We start from the raw sequence: 17,500 nt of genomic DNA, 5'->3' as shown, positions 1-17,500 counted from the left end.
CATCACATATTCTTTTAGATATGAAGCTAATAAATAGCTTATGAAATAAAATAAATCATAACGTATAAATGAACTATATTTCTTTTAACTATAAACCAATGAACATACATTCATTTATATGAAAGAAAACACAATATAACACATACATATTCATAAAATAAAGAGGCATAACATACATATGACTTTAAAAAACATAGCCGAACACAAGATACGGCGAAGGCATTTAAAAATGAATGATTATCAAAAATATTTCATCTTGCTGACATTTAATAAATATCACTAGTTATAAAAAGGACGAATGTAGGGGCATTGGTGATTTGACTTTATCTTGAAAGGGATCTAAAGGACAATAAGTATATCAGTGGTCTTTAAATATCTTCCAAAAGTACTTGAAACAGGCCAACATCATTAGCATTACATGCCTATAACTTTTGAAGCCAAAAGTATAGCTACGATTGCTTATTATTTTTCAATATCCCTTTGCACAGTAGCACAGCTTTAGATATATTTCTCATATTGTCTATAACATATCTCTTGAGATATCGTGCAATACACATCTTCTGTATAATTAACGAAAAATTATTCATTTATGTGTCTGAAGAATTCCTGACGAATTTTAAGTAACATAAAATAGCTTTGTTATTTACTAAATTTACACTAACAATAGAGCATGGGGAAAACAATTAAAGTATATTTACTGGATGGAAGAACAGACATTCAGATAATATAATTCCCAATCTCTCTTGTTGCACATCGTACAGCAACTATGGCACAAAAATCTTCACAAAATACTCACAGATACTTAGAAAAATAAAATTACATCAAATCGTCATATTAATAAAAAGAAATTAATTAGACATATCTTTGGAATTTTTACAATAGACCGAGTTCAAGTTATTATAGAATAATAACATGTTTGTTCATTCTTATACATTCAGGTATCTATCGTCCATCTACTCCTCCCAGTTAGGTTTCTTTGTAGAACAAATACACAAAGACAACGAAGCTTTTTTTAAAGATTGCCTGAATGCAAATGTACCAAGAGTTTTATGGTAATATTTCGGCGGCGAGCTGGCAGTATCATTAGCACGCCGGACAAAATGTTATACGGCATTTCGTCCATCTTTATGTTTTGAGTTCAAATTCCGCCGAGGTCGACTTTGCATTTCATCTTTTCCGGGGTCGATTAAAAATACAAAAAGCCAGTTGAGCTCTGGGAGTCGATGTTATCGACTTACCCACTTTCACAAACTAGCTGACCTTGTGACAAAATTTGAAACTAATATTTCCGCTTACATATTATATATTGTTTGAATTAAAATTGTCTACTTACAAGTTACATATTGTTTGAATTAAAATACTTTCTAAATGTAATTATAACAATATATAACAAAAATTAATCTTTTAAATACGATACTACGAAATTCCCAGATTTTTAACCTTGTTTCATGGTTAGAGGCTTACACCAAGGTACGATCGTTTCCATTTCTGATTATCATTAAGTGTCTTATTCTGAAATCTATAACAGAACTTTAGAGTGGATTCAAACTCGAATTTTCACTTTTAAACGATAATGCTTTAATGAGAGGAATGAGAGAGAGAGAGAGAGAGAGAGAGAGAGAGAGAGAGAGAGAGAGAGAGAGAGAGAGAGAGACAGACAGACAGACAGATAGGGATATAGACAGATAGACAGACAGACACTCACACACACACACACAGATGGACGGACTGATTGATGAATGAATGATTGATGGATTGATTGATTGGAATTTATTTTTGATATTTATTTTAATAAGAAAAACGAAGCCAATCATTAGTGATATTTCAAAGACACTGACAACATTTTCCTTATAAAAATTAATTTAATACAATACTTAAATGTACTAAATATTCTTTCAGTTTAGTTGATAGACATTTGTGTGTTTTCACATGAAACACGCACTCATATATTTATTGATATGTAGCTTCGAATAAAAACAAATGGACTGATAGTTACAAGTATGAATATCGCTATTTTCACATGCATGTGTGTATATATTTATATGTACATACCATCTTACACAAACGTTCTCAGGTACATGTGTTAGAGGCGAAAAATAATCGTAAAGAAGAATCAGCAAAAAGAGATGGAGGATTTGCTGTGTGTATGCAAGATGGCTTACAAGATGCAAGTCTTTTACGAAAATGAGAATAGCAACAATTGTAAAGAAATCTCGCAAGAGTAATCAGGTGTATTTGATGTGAATGAATTAGTTATGATGTGAACTGAGGTCACACCGTGGTGTTATTTAAAGTGGCAGTAGTGGTGATTCAGGAAAGATAAGGATATTGCGTATCCGTTATCAATGTAATTTCTCTTGTTAAAATCATAAGAAACATCAACATATAATAAAAATTCCTTGAAATATGAATGTAACTGAATGCATGTTAATAAAATTATGATACTGGAGCGTTTGATTAAATGCTGTGCGGTTACCTCGAGTTCCAACAAGGAGGAAGCATTTATACAGGATAGAGTTACGACTACATTTAGCCCCCTGCTGCATTGAAATAATATTATATGTCCCTGCGTTATATTAGTAAATAACTCCATACTTACATTAATGCATGAAAGAGAACCACTAGTTGTTTCAGGAATGCAATTGTCGGATATTTCGACAAAGAAAATTTGTGGTCTTAATTATCTCCTAAATCTTCGAAAAGGCCTCATTACAAAGGGATTGAAGAGGAAACATGACGTTAAGGTTAACAAAGAAATATTCAATATTCCCATATGTGTGTGTGTGTGTGTGTGTGTGTGTGTGTGTGTGTGTGTGTGTGTGTGTGTGTGTGTGTGTGTGTGTGTGTGCGTGTGTGTGTGTGTGTGTGTGTGTATATATGTTGATAGTTTCGGTCTCGTTTTCAGATACATAAAACAATTAGTTGGCTATTGGTGTATACAAGTGTGCTAGTTTAGATTAGATCACAGCCATTCGGTTTCAAATTATAGTTTATGCATCGAGATAACAGATAGGGTGCTATTGCAGGAAAAGAAAAATAAATGCATCTTTAAGGAGATGAAATGTATCTTCCTTTGTTGGAAAGCATTTATTGAAAGACGCTTCGCAATATTCACAACTATTTTTATATATATACGAAACGAAATTGCAAAGCAGCAGAATTCAATATCATATTAAGATAATCAGTAAAAATAACAAACAGCATTTCAATTAAAGTCATCAGCTTGTTCATTAAATACTTGTCTGCTTATCTGTGCAATCACTGCAATATCAAATCCATCAAATCAAACTATATCTTTCATCGCATTCTTCTAGAGCAAAGAGTTCATTTATATATTATTATACATAAATTTATCATTAATTAAAACTTGATTGTCACTTGTGTTCAGCTAACTGATATACTTCTTTTTTCTTTGTTATACTATAAAATAAATGGAACTGACATTCAAATATACATGGCTGCATGGTTATGAAGTTTGTTTCGCGACCACGTAGTCTTGTTTTGATCCGGCAGTACAGAGCCTTACGAAAGTGTCTTTAGTCATAGTTTTGGTCTGACAAGATTGGGAGTGAAATGAGGTAGAAGAAACATATGTAGAAGTCCATCGTATATTATTATTACTGTTTTATTTCTCAGAACGTTCGGTCTTGGTTGTTCTGGCAGATTCTGTGGGAGCAGACAGTAGGCTGGTGTCAGAGCTCTCACAGTGTATCTTTCCGCACATTATAAGCTTTGATATTTGGCTGTTAATAATCGTAGAAGACATTCAACATCCAAGTACCAATCTCAAAATCATAGCTGTCCCCAGCAGAGCAGCTTTTGGGCTTGCTCTTCTCTCATATCAATTCCGATTTCTTTGACATATTTCTCGAAACTGGTTGTTAGTGCTCCGAGTGCCCCTACAACTACAGGTATGACTGATACTCTCCTCATAGTCCGCGTTCTTGCAATTTCGTCTTTTAGTAGTCTGTACTTTTCAATCTTTTCTAGTTCTTTGTCACTCCTGCACGCATCTCCAGGTATTACAATATCTATAGCTTAGTTTCCTTTTTTCCTTTATCTATTCATTTAAGTCCCGCGAGATCAGCTTTGTCTCTCATCTATTAGGGAACGATAAAATGAAGTATCAGTCAATTATTGGAGTCGATGATATTGACTAGTATCCTCCTTTCAAACTATTGGTTTTGTGTTTAAATTAGAAATAGCCATATATATGTGTGTGTCTACAAACGTGTCTTTCGGTGAAGTATACGGGTGAAAGATGTAAGAATTGGCTAAACAACTGATAAGTCTGTAATTTAGAACAACGTTCATTGTAGAATTTGTTTAGTCGATTTGCCCAGGGAATTTATTGTCACTGTCACCTTCCAAATGAATAAGTAGTAGAAACAAAATAAGATAAAAATGAAGAAATAATTGGCCTGTTGGATACCAGTTAACAAAATATAATATAAAACAACGATAAGTTTACTTTTCCCACTATCGGTTTATTGTGCTATTCTTTTTAGTGTGAGATCATATAATAATGCAACTATGACATTGTACGAGAAAAAACATACTGTTTGAATACATTTGCAAGTAAACTATCTAGTTTCTATAAATACTGCTGGATAAACCGTCAATGGGATTCGCTAACCTTGAGTATTTATACACACTTCTACGTTGGTGTATGTTTTGTGAGACATGCGAAAAACAAAAGGTCTAAATATATTTCTGAAATCGTAAAAAAAAAGAAAAGAAAAGAAATATCATAAGAAAACCATTAGGAAGTAATTGAAAATACATATCAAATAAATAAATTTCTAAATAAAGATAAGAATATTATTACCAATTACTGCTGCAATACTGGTTGCCGTGGGGCTATTCGCAACAGGTTTTTGGTCCACTAGTTGCCCATGGTGAAATTCTCTCTTTGTAATATTTTTTACAATGCCAAGAGGGTCGTTTCGTGCTGTGACTTCGTATTCATCAGCTGTTGCCATGTCTCGGTCAGTTACCACGGCAGATAAGCTTTTGATAGTCTGAAATATACATCACTATATGAATATCTGCAATAAACAATCATACAAGCAAAATGTCAAGAAATCACAAGAAAATATCAGCTCAGTCGGAGAAACTAACTGGAATTTTGTCAGAGAAGGACAATTTCAATTTTACTATAATAACAGAGCTGTTTACTGTTAATGGCTGTTTTATTTATTCATTGCAGTAATCAAAGACATATATGCTCCAGCGTGCTAGCCATTTTCAGTAAAGTAACTTCGCTCATTGGTTAATTTTTCTATTACATGTTTATCTTATTCGGAATGAGAGGAACGCTACAATTTTTACGCTTCGTATAATGGATATTTTTCATATTCTGTGCACAAAAATCATGATACAAATAGAAAACAGATTCAATTATTAAGATTCTACTATATCATTTAAAAAACGTTTGTTGTCCTCATTCTTATATAAATATCATTTTTATAAGATACAGGAACAATTAATTTACGTGGAGATAGCTCGGAAACAACATCTTGTTAGTACTTATTTTGTCCTTTTTTTTGTCATGGATAAAGTTAATGACAAACTTAAGCTAAACGAAATAGCTAGAGACGTAGTGGATACTTATTCAGTCTGAATGCGATGATATGGATGATAAACACATACACATACTACATACATATACATACATACTCACATACATACACATATACAAACATATATACATACATATATGTGTGTGTGTGTGTGTGTGTGTGTGTGTGTGTGTGTGTGTGTGTGTGTGTGTGTGTGTGTGTGTGTGTGTGTGTGTGTGTATATAGTTAGAGACTGGAGGTGAGATATAATATAATTAATTGCTTTCCAGACAAATGTGATTAGTAAATAAAATTTGTAACAGATACACGATGTGCTACAACTGTAGTTTAGGGAAAGCTTCGCGTGAATTTAGAGTACCACTTGTCTGTCAGGTAATAGCTTTTTCACATTATTGGCGTAGTATATTGTGTGTGTGTGTGTGTGTGTGTGTGTGTGTGTGTGTGTGTGTGTGTTTGTATGTGTGTGTGTGTGTGTGTGTGTGTGTGTATCAAGGGTTGAACAGACAGAACACAACAAGGAGAAAAAGTTAGACGAAAGGAGAGCAAACGGAAAACTAGACGAAAACTTAACGGACGAAGAATATAGACAAAAACACGATACACGGAATAGTTGCAGCTGAGTTTTCCTCGTCAGTCAATGAGCCAAAATATCATCGTGATTTCACGCTATTATCATTGAGATCACTCAATCTTGGAGGCGCCAGTGTTGCTTTAAGCTACTGAGAAAAAGCTAGCGATTGTATACAGACGAAGAATTATGCATGTATTACAGCACGAATCCTTACGGCTATATACAATAGAAGACAAAAATAATAATTATTATGCAAAAACAACAGAAAGAGCTGTGTAGCTATCGAACGAACTTATTGGGGGTGCGCAGGATGAAATGGAGTAAGTTCTAATGGATGTAACAAGAGTCCAGACAAGCATGACCAGTTTGGTCAAAGGCAGGGCAAAAAAGAGCAACACCGCCTTCATCGGACACCGGTCACGTGGTGGGGAAAGGAAATATAGAGCGGGAGAAAGAATAGGATACAGAGAGTGGGTGAAGGAGCAGAGAGAATGGAGAAACAGGGTGAAAAAGAGAGAAGAGAAAGGTACGAGGAAGGCAAGCAGGGGTGAAAAGAGAGGGTAAGAGTGGAGAAAAGATAGAGTAAGAGCATAGGTAAAAAGAGATAGAGTATGAGGGAAAGAAGGACAGAAAGAGAGAGAAAAGAAAGAAAAGGAGACAGAGAGAGAAGACAAAGGTAGAAGGGAGGCAAGTAAGAGCGGAAAGGGAGAATAAGAGTGGAGAAAGAGTAGAGAGAATTAAGAGTCGCACAATAGATATTCAAGGAATTTTTTCTACAATAAAGTAAACAAACAGGATGTGTAAAAAATATGTTCATCAACAAAATTATATCCCATTCAAGAATAGTCTTTATGCCCGTTTGTATGAATACTTTCTGAAATGTTTACCTCCGCTGGATTAATTGTTCTTTGAAAATGTTGTAATGTTTGAAATAAAGGTGGGTTATCATCAACGTCACCGACAATCACTCTAATGTTTCTTTTAAATGTAGAAACTTTTGGGGTTGGTAGATGTACCGTACATAAAATAGTGAAATGTAATTCTGCAGTGTCCTCGCGATTTAAAGGTGATTTTAAATATAAAAAAGATGTATTTTGCTGCACTTCAAAGAAATCTTCTATATGCATTCCATTCCTGAGATTTGTTGCTGAAAAGAGTAAGAAAATATGTTTAAAGCTTCTTCATAATCATGAACAAAATTGTGAAAATTTGACTCATCAACATTAAAAAAGTAATAAACTTCCATCCTAAGAATTGTCTAATGCTTAAAAATACTATACTGTGTTTATGTATTCACTCTATAAAATGTTGATTATATCTCTCAGGAGATATAATAAGCTCTTCAGCCATTGATCAATTGGCAGCAAGTTCCTGTTCGCTTAACTATATCTAAATACAAAACTTAATTACTAAATGTCATGTAAGCAGCTGTCTACAGAAGGTGTTTATTAGGTGATATATTCTTATGATTGCTTATCTAATTATCGAATTGAAACACGGAAGGAGCTCTAGATCACTGATATTTAATAGTTTAAGTAATTCTACATAATGATAGTTAAAAAGATATCTGCGTAATAAATCGGGCTACAATGCAGAATCCGGACATGCAGTGACAAAAACAAACTGATAAAATCTAAAGTTTGATACCAAGAAACCACACTGAGATACGTTAAATATTTGAGTATCAATGTTAAATTGTAGTTTGTGTGAGATCTTTATTAAGCAAACTAAATATATTTATCTCAAATAAAAATAGGTTTTATATATTGTAGCATAATAACGTTTCGATAGTTAAGTATTTCTACAATATTTCCAAATCTACCCCTATACATCATTTTGCAAATAGATCAGAAAATTTATGCACTTGTTAAAGACACAAGGCAGAATACTTGAAGTCAGAATCACTTTTAGAAATAATATTTTATGATCAATATATAAGATTTTACTGATCTAATATTAAGGACGTATCAAGTAATTAGAAAGATATAGAAGGAATTCTTGTTGTATCAAGAGCATAACAATTATTATAACACAATAAATTCTCTTACAAAATAAACATTCCATACCACCCAGGCTTCTAATAACTTTGGGAAATGTTTAAGCGTCACAACTCCAATTTATTGCACTCCTTTATATCTAGGATAAGTAACTTATACCTTCCATGTAGTGTTTATAGCATGTTAGGCTTGGTAATGGATATGCTACATATGGCATTAAACATGTTTCTGTTAGTAGGGTATACATTTGTATTTATGTCTTTACGAGTGCATATAAAATTAGCTTATATATACATTTGTGCATGATGGAATTGCTCGAAACGAAGCGATAACTGTGACTTATCTCACCAGAAACTAAAAGAAACCATTTTATTGGGCTACAATACGTGAAATACGAGATTTTAACAATCCAAAGGCCTCTGTCGCTTATCTCCTTTTCTAACTATGCCTTTTATTTCATTCATGCATTTTATTTTATTTTGTCTCTTTTCATTGTGCTTTCGATTTTCTATTAATGAAATTTAGTTTGTTGGTTGTTTATAATTTTTAGCTTCGTTCTTTGATTCTTGTCACATGATGTTTAGATATTATTGATAGGTGCTTTTTTAAGTTAGCATAGTCACTATTATTATTGCTTGTAGAGAACAAATAGCATGTGTCTTAGCCGAGAAACATTAACCTGTATAGTTCTTTCTCTGTTTTAAATACGCCGATTAAAATAGAGATAGAATGGAAGTAGAAAAGAATTAGAAAAGTGTGAATTATGAAGAGAGTGAGAGGATGTGTCATACGAAGGGAGGTTATTCAAATTGAGTCACATTGGTTATACGTGAACCGACATACATAATGAGTATATGCGCACACACATATCACTGAATGGCTGTTTTAAGCTCAAAGTAAGATTCAAAGAATTAGATATCTATTCGCTGTATTTTCGAAAAGGGAAATGACGGGGTTTATATATTCAAGTTTCGCAGTTTGTGTTCCGTCAGCTATTACAGCTTCCGGAAATTTAATCAAATTGTTGACAGCTAAATCAAAGAAACCTTGTCTTCTCAAATATGTAGTGCTTGACATCATGTGGCAAGAGGGTGTATGCTGCGGTAATAATGCTGGAGTAGAACAATGTTATTACTGATATCACTTTTTTTTACGTCGTTTGGGAGATGAAAATATGATCAATGTCATTGTTAAGGAAGTAAAACAAGATATGTATAGTTAATGAAATTGAGATGACATAAGGAAAATAGGAAAGAAGACTGTGTTATAGTAGAGCAGCGAATTGATTATTTGAGTCGGAAGTATCCACGTCAAAACATGCTCTCGGAGATCACTCTGAGAGAAAAGTATGAAAAACAAGACGTAAGAAATGAGTGGAGGTCCTATATTGGTAACTTAAATAAGAGGTTTTCTTATCGAAAGCTTTTCCATGTCAAGTGTCGTAACATTGGTTTTACCGGAGTTATCAAAAATGCTAGAGCACCGGAAAATGATATAGAAAAGCATGTTTCAGGCATATTCGACCCAACAAAAACCGAGCTGGTGGTCCCTAAGAAGCTCATGAGCAGTTCAGATTTTTAACCGAAACATATTGTTTTGCATTGCTGTTTATCACATAAGTCTTGATCATGTGCTGAACAATTAACTTCGGATGGTAATCTCGGAATTTCGGATTCCATCAACGTGCGTGGCACTTTGGCATGTATCATCCATCTCAAAATTGACCTACATTAAATGAGGAGATTGCATTGCCTGAAACAAAGCTGTTGTGAAGCCATCGAATGAACCGGACTTGTGATTCGAAGCTTTGCCATTTGTGTAACGAGAATTTCTTCTTTCTTTGTGTGTGTGTGAGCTCAGTTACAGATAACGGTATGAGTAATACATTCTGGTGATGAGACATGAACAATCCTACGATGAAACCGACTTGAGAGACCTGCAACACACATACGAGTGCGTGCATGCATGTATGCACTATTCATGCACAAACATTAATTTAGGGAATATGTTGCTACTAAAATATTGTTTAGTTCCTGAAAAGAGGGTTTCATGCAAACTCTTATAAGAGTTTAATTCTACGTTCAAAATGTTAAATGCTCGTGTATAATTTGACTAACTTTAAAATATTGAACTTCAAGGAAATCCTCGTTAGCATACTGCAGTAATAGGTGAAAGAAAAGAGTAAGCAGAAAAAAAACATCAAATAAAGTTTATTTAAAATATTTCTAACGGATGAAAGCTTTTATAACCCTGAATATGACAAGTCTATTTTAGCCAATTTCCCCCTTAAAATTTGTAAATCTCAAACTATTCCTATGAACTGTTGCTTCGGAGAGGTAAAGTATAGTTGTTAAGATGCTAAAGAAATGTAATGAGTAGTGGGGCTGCCTTTGGTATTTATTGAAATACCTGAAGGTTACCTGACATGCCTCACAAGTAAATTGTTCCAACACTTCTGTCAGATATTTTTACTCACGCTTTTGGCCATACTACATTAAACACTAAATGCCATCCTCTCGGAAATGTCACATATCTAATGCCTGTTACACATTTTACTTCGATTTGTTGTTGTTGCACTTCATATATTTGTCATGGTTGAGTTGCTAACATTTTGGTGTTAATTTATTGCATTGCCAGTTTTGTTGTTAGGTTTCTGTTCTTGTTGCTTTGTTAACATTTAGAATAATGTCGCTATAGTTGTTGATTATCAAAACTATTTGGTGTTTTTATTAATCCTATTAGTGTCATTATAAACATTTTATTGTTTTCGTTACATTTCACGCAGGTCTCGGATTTTTTTTTTTTTTTCCTTCTGTTGTTATTTTTATTGCCGTTGTAATAATTTTGTTTAAAGTCTTAAGTTACTTTATCGTTAAGAAGGAAACATACGGTATCTCGACAACTATGTCAGAAGGAGAAAAACATAAATCTAATTTTAAAAATTCTCATTAAATGTCGAGTACATTCTCTTTCAATTCTGGTATGAATTCTTTAGTTCAGTGTTCTAAGTATTTAGATTTCCTTTTTAACTCTTTGAATATCAAATATAGTGTGATAAAATGAAAAATTGGATCTTTTCTGTTTGGTTGCCAGCGGCTGCCAGCGTCGATTTTCTGTTCGAATTGATTTCATATTCAGTATAATGATACACTTTTATAGGCTAATTAATGACGTGAAAGTAATTTTCGCTATAAATTAATAGATACAGAATTATTAGTAATTAAAGTTTGAAAATGTTGGCATTTTAGCGAATCGTAAGCCACGTGTCTATTTCGATAGTAACAAAGGAAACATAAGAATTCTTTTGCCTGGTGGCATAGAAACAGTCTTTGAAAAGTCTTCGAGGAAGCACGTGTTGACAGCAGTCTTTGAAAAGTCTTTTATCTGCAAAGAAGCACGTGTTGATTATTTATAAACATGTACATCTTTTGGAACATTGTCATTTTATAAGATTTTGCTGGCAAATTTTCAAGTTAACATTAAGATTTATTTATATGAAAGAAAATTACCGGAGACATAACACGTGTTGTTTACAAATATTGACAACACGTGCTATTTTCAGGATATTGACGACAAAATATGCGGTCACGCACAAAATCACAGCTTCCAAATTCTGTTTCTTGACTGAGTGAAAATGATCAAAGTTTAAACCCCTATAACTTCTTAAAAACATTTTTCTGGTAAAAAATGAAATAACTCCAGCAATTCAGTTAGGGCAAGTGTATTATTGTGACAAATTTTAAAATTTTCGGTAAACTTTAATTTTTGGAACCGCTGGCAACCAAACAGAAAGGATCCAAAAAATCGTTCATTATATTATGTTTATTTGTGGATCCTGTATTATACCTTGTATTTGACATTTGTTCTCATGACGATTCTAGTGATAAGGTGACTCAACCACCAATGCTTCTATTGAGACACCATCTCTAGAGGGGTTGCTGACCAGGGCTAAAGGGACACCCGCATCCCATGAGACAGACTTAACCGCACTGGACGCCAACCTGGTAACTCAAGGCTCGGAATGGGCTTACAGGTACTACACCTTGCCCAACGGTGACTTGAAGGTAGTTGTGGTTAAGGGTAATCATAATTATCCCACGTCGAGACGACTCAACTGGATGCTGTTTCCTGTCATACCCAGCGCATATTACTATTCAGTTTGGCTCACAGATTTTTTTAATTAGTTTTTTTTTTTTAACTAAACAGTTTGAAACTTCGTATACTGCTGTAATTTCTCACACAGAACACGGTTTAATTTGAACATTTTTGACAAAATTTCGTATTTTAGAAGTTATTTCGTTTTAAAATTGTTGTATTTGTGTAATTTTAAACACGTGTATTCTGCTGAAGAAAACTACTACTGTTTACGATAGTAATCGAAGAAGAACAAGCGAGAGATAGGACAGAGAGGAAGTAAGAGAGAGAGAGAGAGAGAGAGAGAGAGAGAGAGAGAGAAAGAGAGAGAGAGAAAGGGAGAGTGAGAAAGTGAGAGAGTGAGAGAGAAAGAGACAGTGAAAGAGACAGTGAGCGGTGACGGCGTTCGTTTTGTGTTTTTTAATGTTTTAGAGAGGAAATAAGAGAGAAAGAGAGAGAGAGAGAGAGAGAGAGAGAGAGAGAGAGAGAGAGTGAAAGAGACAGTTAGTGGTGACAGCGTTCGTTTTGTGTTTTTAAATGTTTCAGAGAGGACGTAAGAGAGAAAGAGAGTGAGAGAGAGAAAAAGTGAGAGAGAAAGAGAAAGGGTGAAAGAGACAGTGGGTGGTGACGGCGTTCGTTTTGCGTTTTTAAATTTTTATTACATCGCAAGAGAAGTAGATACATAAATACATATACACATTGTTAAATCAAAAGCGGGAGAGAAGAGAGACACAAAGGAAGTGAAAGAGAAAGTGAGAAAGGCAGTAGATACATAAATCCAAAGAAAAGTTCCTACTTAGATACATACACACGGCAAATATTGGATGTCAATTTCACTGTTCATTATCACACGAGGATAAAATTTACTTATAAATGGCTGAGTACTCCACAGACATGCATAACATTAACGTAGTTCTCAGAGAGATTCAGCCTCACACAGAATATCACAAGGTTGGCTCCTTTGAATTACAGCTACAACTCGAGACATATATATATATGAATGTATTTGTGTGTGTTAGTTTAGGTTAGTTAAAATATGTTTGCAAAAATAAGTGCCGCTTGGTGGAAATAAACGCAATTACCAAACTTTCATTCATAAATCCATTTATCATTTCCTTCTTTTGCATTTCAATTTGTACATTAAGGTTCTTTGAATATGCACGATGTATTTTAAGGTTAAATAGTAATTATGTTTACATTTGTGTAACAGATATTTTGGTTGGATTATATAGTCATTGGTGTTATATTACTTTCTATATTCTGTAACTGTCACAAGATACTTTTCTAGGCCTGAATTTTTTGTGGGGAGCGGGTCAGTTGATTAGATCGACTCCAGTACACAACTAATACTTAATTTATCGACCCCGAAAGGACGAAACGCAAAGTCGATCTCGGCAGATTTTGAACTCATAACGTAAGGACAGACGGTCATAATATACAAAACATTTCTCATGGCACCAGTACACTGTTTACAGATGCTTACATATTTTATGTTTTCCGTGAATTCTTCAGGGGTCCAGCTAGTTATTATTATTATAAGGCAGCGAGCTGGCAGAATCTTTAGTACGCCGGACAAAATGTTTAGCGGCATTTCGACAATCTTCACGTTCTTAGTTCAAATTCCATCGAGGTCGACTTTGCCTTTCGTTAAGTACCAGTTGGGTACTAGGCTTGATGCAATTGACTTATCACCCACTTCTAGAATCGCTGGCCTTGTGCCAAAATTTGAAAAGAAAGTCGGTGTACTGGCAGAATCGTTTGCACACCGGGTATTATACTTATCGACTTTAGCTCGTCTTTACATTCTGGGTTCAAATTCCGCCGAGGTCGACTTTGCCTTTCCTCTTTTCGAGCTCGAGAAAATAAGTACCAGTTGGACACTGGGGTCGTTGTAACCGACTTACCCTCCATCACAATTGCTGGCCTTGTGCCAAAATTTGAAACCATTCTTCTTCTTCTTCTTCTTCTTCTTCTTATTATTATTATTATTATTATTATTATTATTATTATTATTATTATCATCATCATTATTATTCATACGACTTGTACTGCATGATATCGGTATTTCTCTATTGTATCGTAACCTCTAATGATACCTACGAGCAATGAAACCCTGCCTTTGGCCCAATTGTTGTACGTCTTTAACTTTTTTTTTTTAATATTGGTAAGTGATCAGCTCACCAAGTCATAGATAGCTACAACTAGATAACGTTTATTCTATTTCATTACTCGCTGATACTGTGATACTACTCTCAGCTTTCACCTTTATCATATATTTCTCTGCCAAATTCAGAATTAAGCGTTCTTCTTTCCCTGCTGCAATTCGTTAATCACTGCTTTCCTCTTCCTTCGAAATTCATTACCAGTCAAGCGGGACACTATGAGCGTAGCTATAAATTCACGATAGTCTGTATACACTGAAAGTTAAGAAAATTGCCATCTGCATTGTTCACATGACACCCAAATTTCTTCATACTAAAGCTCTTCTATTCTAAACTGTCATCTCATTTAAACCAATCGAGATTTTCATTTCAAGTTAAACCATGCTATCATTTCATACTATAATTTCAGTGCAAAATGAACGCTTCCTTCAACACTACCTGCATCTTTCAGTCATTAGCACAAATGAGAGGTTTGATTACGCTGATACTTTGGATTTTCCACCTGCCTTTTGGTAAAGAAACGGGTGTTGTTTGGAGTTAAATATTCTACTAATGAGAACTTGCATTTTTCCAGAAAGCTAGAATATACTCCAACAATACATAATCACCATACCGATTCCAATTAGTGGTACTTCTCTAGCCCCATTGTTTAAAAAATTAACCGCTGAATGCACATTGCCGACCAATCTCGGAAGAAATCGTAACCTATCTGAACTGGCTTCAATTTTCAATATTCTTCATGATAACTTCTCCCACACAGCTGTCTACCATGATTACCAATATGCATTGCCTTCCTAACATCAATGGATTTTTTTCTTGAATCTGTTTAATTTTTTTGCTCCTGTCTTTATAATCTGGTATTATCATGTGCTATACAACTATACCAGCCTAGCTCGAGTGTTCTGTAGAGCCCTGAACACATCTTTATGCTGAGATTTGATTCTGCCACCTCAACAACTTTACTGTGACTCCGTTTCCTTCTTAATCTGTTGTGTATGCGTTGATATGTGTAATATAAACAAGAAACATATTCATACACGTATGGAACAAATAGATATATGGATATAGATGCAAAAGTATATACTTTCCTGCAGATGAAATAGATGTTGACTTACAATTTATTCTTGCACAAAATCAGATTCATTTAAAACCACATTTTATGAGAAATACAGTTTTGGGGTGTAAACTGAAGATGAGCAAAAGGATATAGTATTTAAGTGAATCGATGCCAAGGTCATAGACAATATATTAAATGTTGTCCCGGAAAGTTCTTGTCCTATAACTGAATCTTGAATTATCGATTGTTACTTATGGAGCTATCAGGTTTTCTGATAACCTAATCTTTCAAACACACGGTGGAGCTACATATTCAAAGTTATCGATCGAGTTAGTTTTCTTGAATAATAGATACAAAATTTTCTATCATCATCGCAGTTACCTGTACATTTTTCCACACACACGTGTGTGTGTGTGTGTGTGTGTGTGTGTGTGTGTGTGTGTGTGTGTGTGTGTGTGTGTGTGTGTGTGTATGTGTGTGTAGTTAATCAATACCGAAAACGTACGCTACTCCACGTTTCATGCTCAGATAGTGCAGTAATCAGACGAACTTGTTTAATGTGTTACCGCGCACGGTCAGGTAATCGTTCAGGTACAAATGACATGGCTACTCCGTTAGTAAACTATTTCGTAGTTCTTTCTCGATATTTTTCTTGTATTTGTGTTTTCCGCGGGGTAGCTATGTTATTTAAACCTGAACGGTTGCAGGACCATGTATGGTGCGCTATACAGGCTTGTACCATTACTGCACTATCCGAGTATGGAACTTCTAGCAGCTCCTGCATTCACATTGTATTGAGTGCGCTTTTTCTGATCCTATCGAGTGCACCATATACAAGAGAAAGTCAAAAATTAACTGCACTTTCGTCAAACCTTTTTTTATATTGGTTGCACTGCCTTCGACGCTAGCATGCTAAGAGGTGGTATTCTTGTGGTTAACCCATTACTTACCAGTGATCTCATATGAGATCACTTAAAACTTACAAATTTCGTAATTATCTGTCAATATTTACACATATCTAACCTTTTTGCTATATTTACTAGGTATATTTCTCTGATATTCAAATGAGGTTTGCTAATTTTTCACCCAATATCTTGCTTGTTTCTATTTAAAATGTTATTTTTATCATTCCAGCGTGTTTCTAAGGCTGTTTTATGCCAGAAATCAAAGTTTCATTTAAAAAATTCCAGTTAATAGAGTTATGGGAGGTAATGGGTTAAGCAACCATTGATTCACCTTGATCACTCCAATTTTCTTTCTTGTTACAAAGTAAGCCTAACCATTCTACCGGGAGTATGCACCAAGGATGAACAGAGATCAGTGAAGAACAGAGATCCGATTTCTCTGGTCTGAAGGTGTTTCAGGGCCTGAAATTCATCGCAGGCTTTTAGTACAATATGTGACCAGTATTTTCCTGTGTAGAAGTGTATGAGTGAATCGAGAATTTTAAAATTTCCGGATAAGTGTGAAGCACAAAGAGGGAGCAAGATGCCCATCAATCTCCCTCGAGAGATGGCTCTGGTGAACCGAAGAGTGACCATCGATGAGGTGGCGTGTTCTCTGCAAATTAGTCATGGTTTGGCATACTAAATCATCCACAAGCTTCACTTCCGTAAAGTCTGTCGAGATGAGTGTTAAGAAAGTTCACCGAAGCGCATAAGCGATCGTGTGGAGATCTATCAACACTTACTCACTACCAAAATGACGAAGACAAAACTTTTTAGTCACAGGAGATGAGACCTAGATCAATTACTTTGAGCCAGAATCCGAAAGGCAATGTATGGAATGGAAACACCCGAATCACTAGTAAAAAAAATTCAAGACAACTTTCCGCAGAAAAAGTAATGCTAAAGGTTTTCCTGGACGCAAAAGGGCCTATACTGGAACATTACCAGAAAGAGATATGTACAGTCACTACTGTAGGCTACAGTAAAACACTGGCCATAAAAATGAAAACAGCAACAGGCATCAAAGGCCGAGGTCTGTTGTCAAAGTAA

At 34.7% G+C, this 17,500-nt stretch overlaps 1 protein-coding gene across 2 annotated transcripts in view; it reads right to left on the bottom strand.

Moving 5' to 3' along the window:
• LOC106879436 (proto-oncogene tyrosine-protein kinase receptor Ret) overlaps nt 1–17,500 on the bottom strand; it is a 400,307-nt gene that overhangs the window by 202,563 nt on the left and 180,244 nt on the right. For both annotated transcript variants that reach the window (XM_089347491.1, XM_014928991.3), the window contains exons 4-5: nt 7,041–7,300; nt 4,829–5,021 (exon numbers count right to left, since the gene is read on the bottom strand). In XM_089347491.1, the coding sequence (XP_089203617.1) occupies nt 4,829–5,021; nt 7,041–7,300 (453 nt within the window). The remainder of the gene's footprint in view (nt 1–4,828; nt 5,022–7,040; nt 7,301–17,500) is intronic.

This window comes from Octopus bimaculoides, chromosome 2 (genome assembly GCF_046866305.1).
Source record: "Octopus bimaculoides isolate indiv1 chromosome 2, ASM4686630v1, whole genome shotgun sequence".
In the NCBI taxonomy this organism is placed as follows: Eukaryota; Metazoa; Mollusca; class Cephalopoda; order Octopoda; family Octopodidae; genus Octopus; species Octopus bimaculoides.
This window is presented reverse-complemented; position numbering and strand designations above follow the sequence as displayed.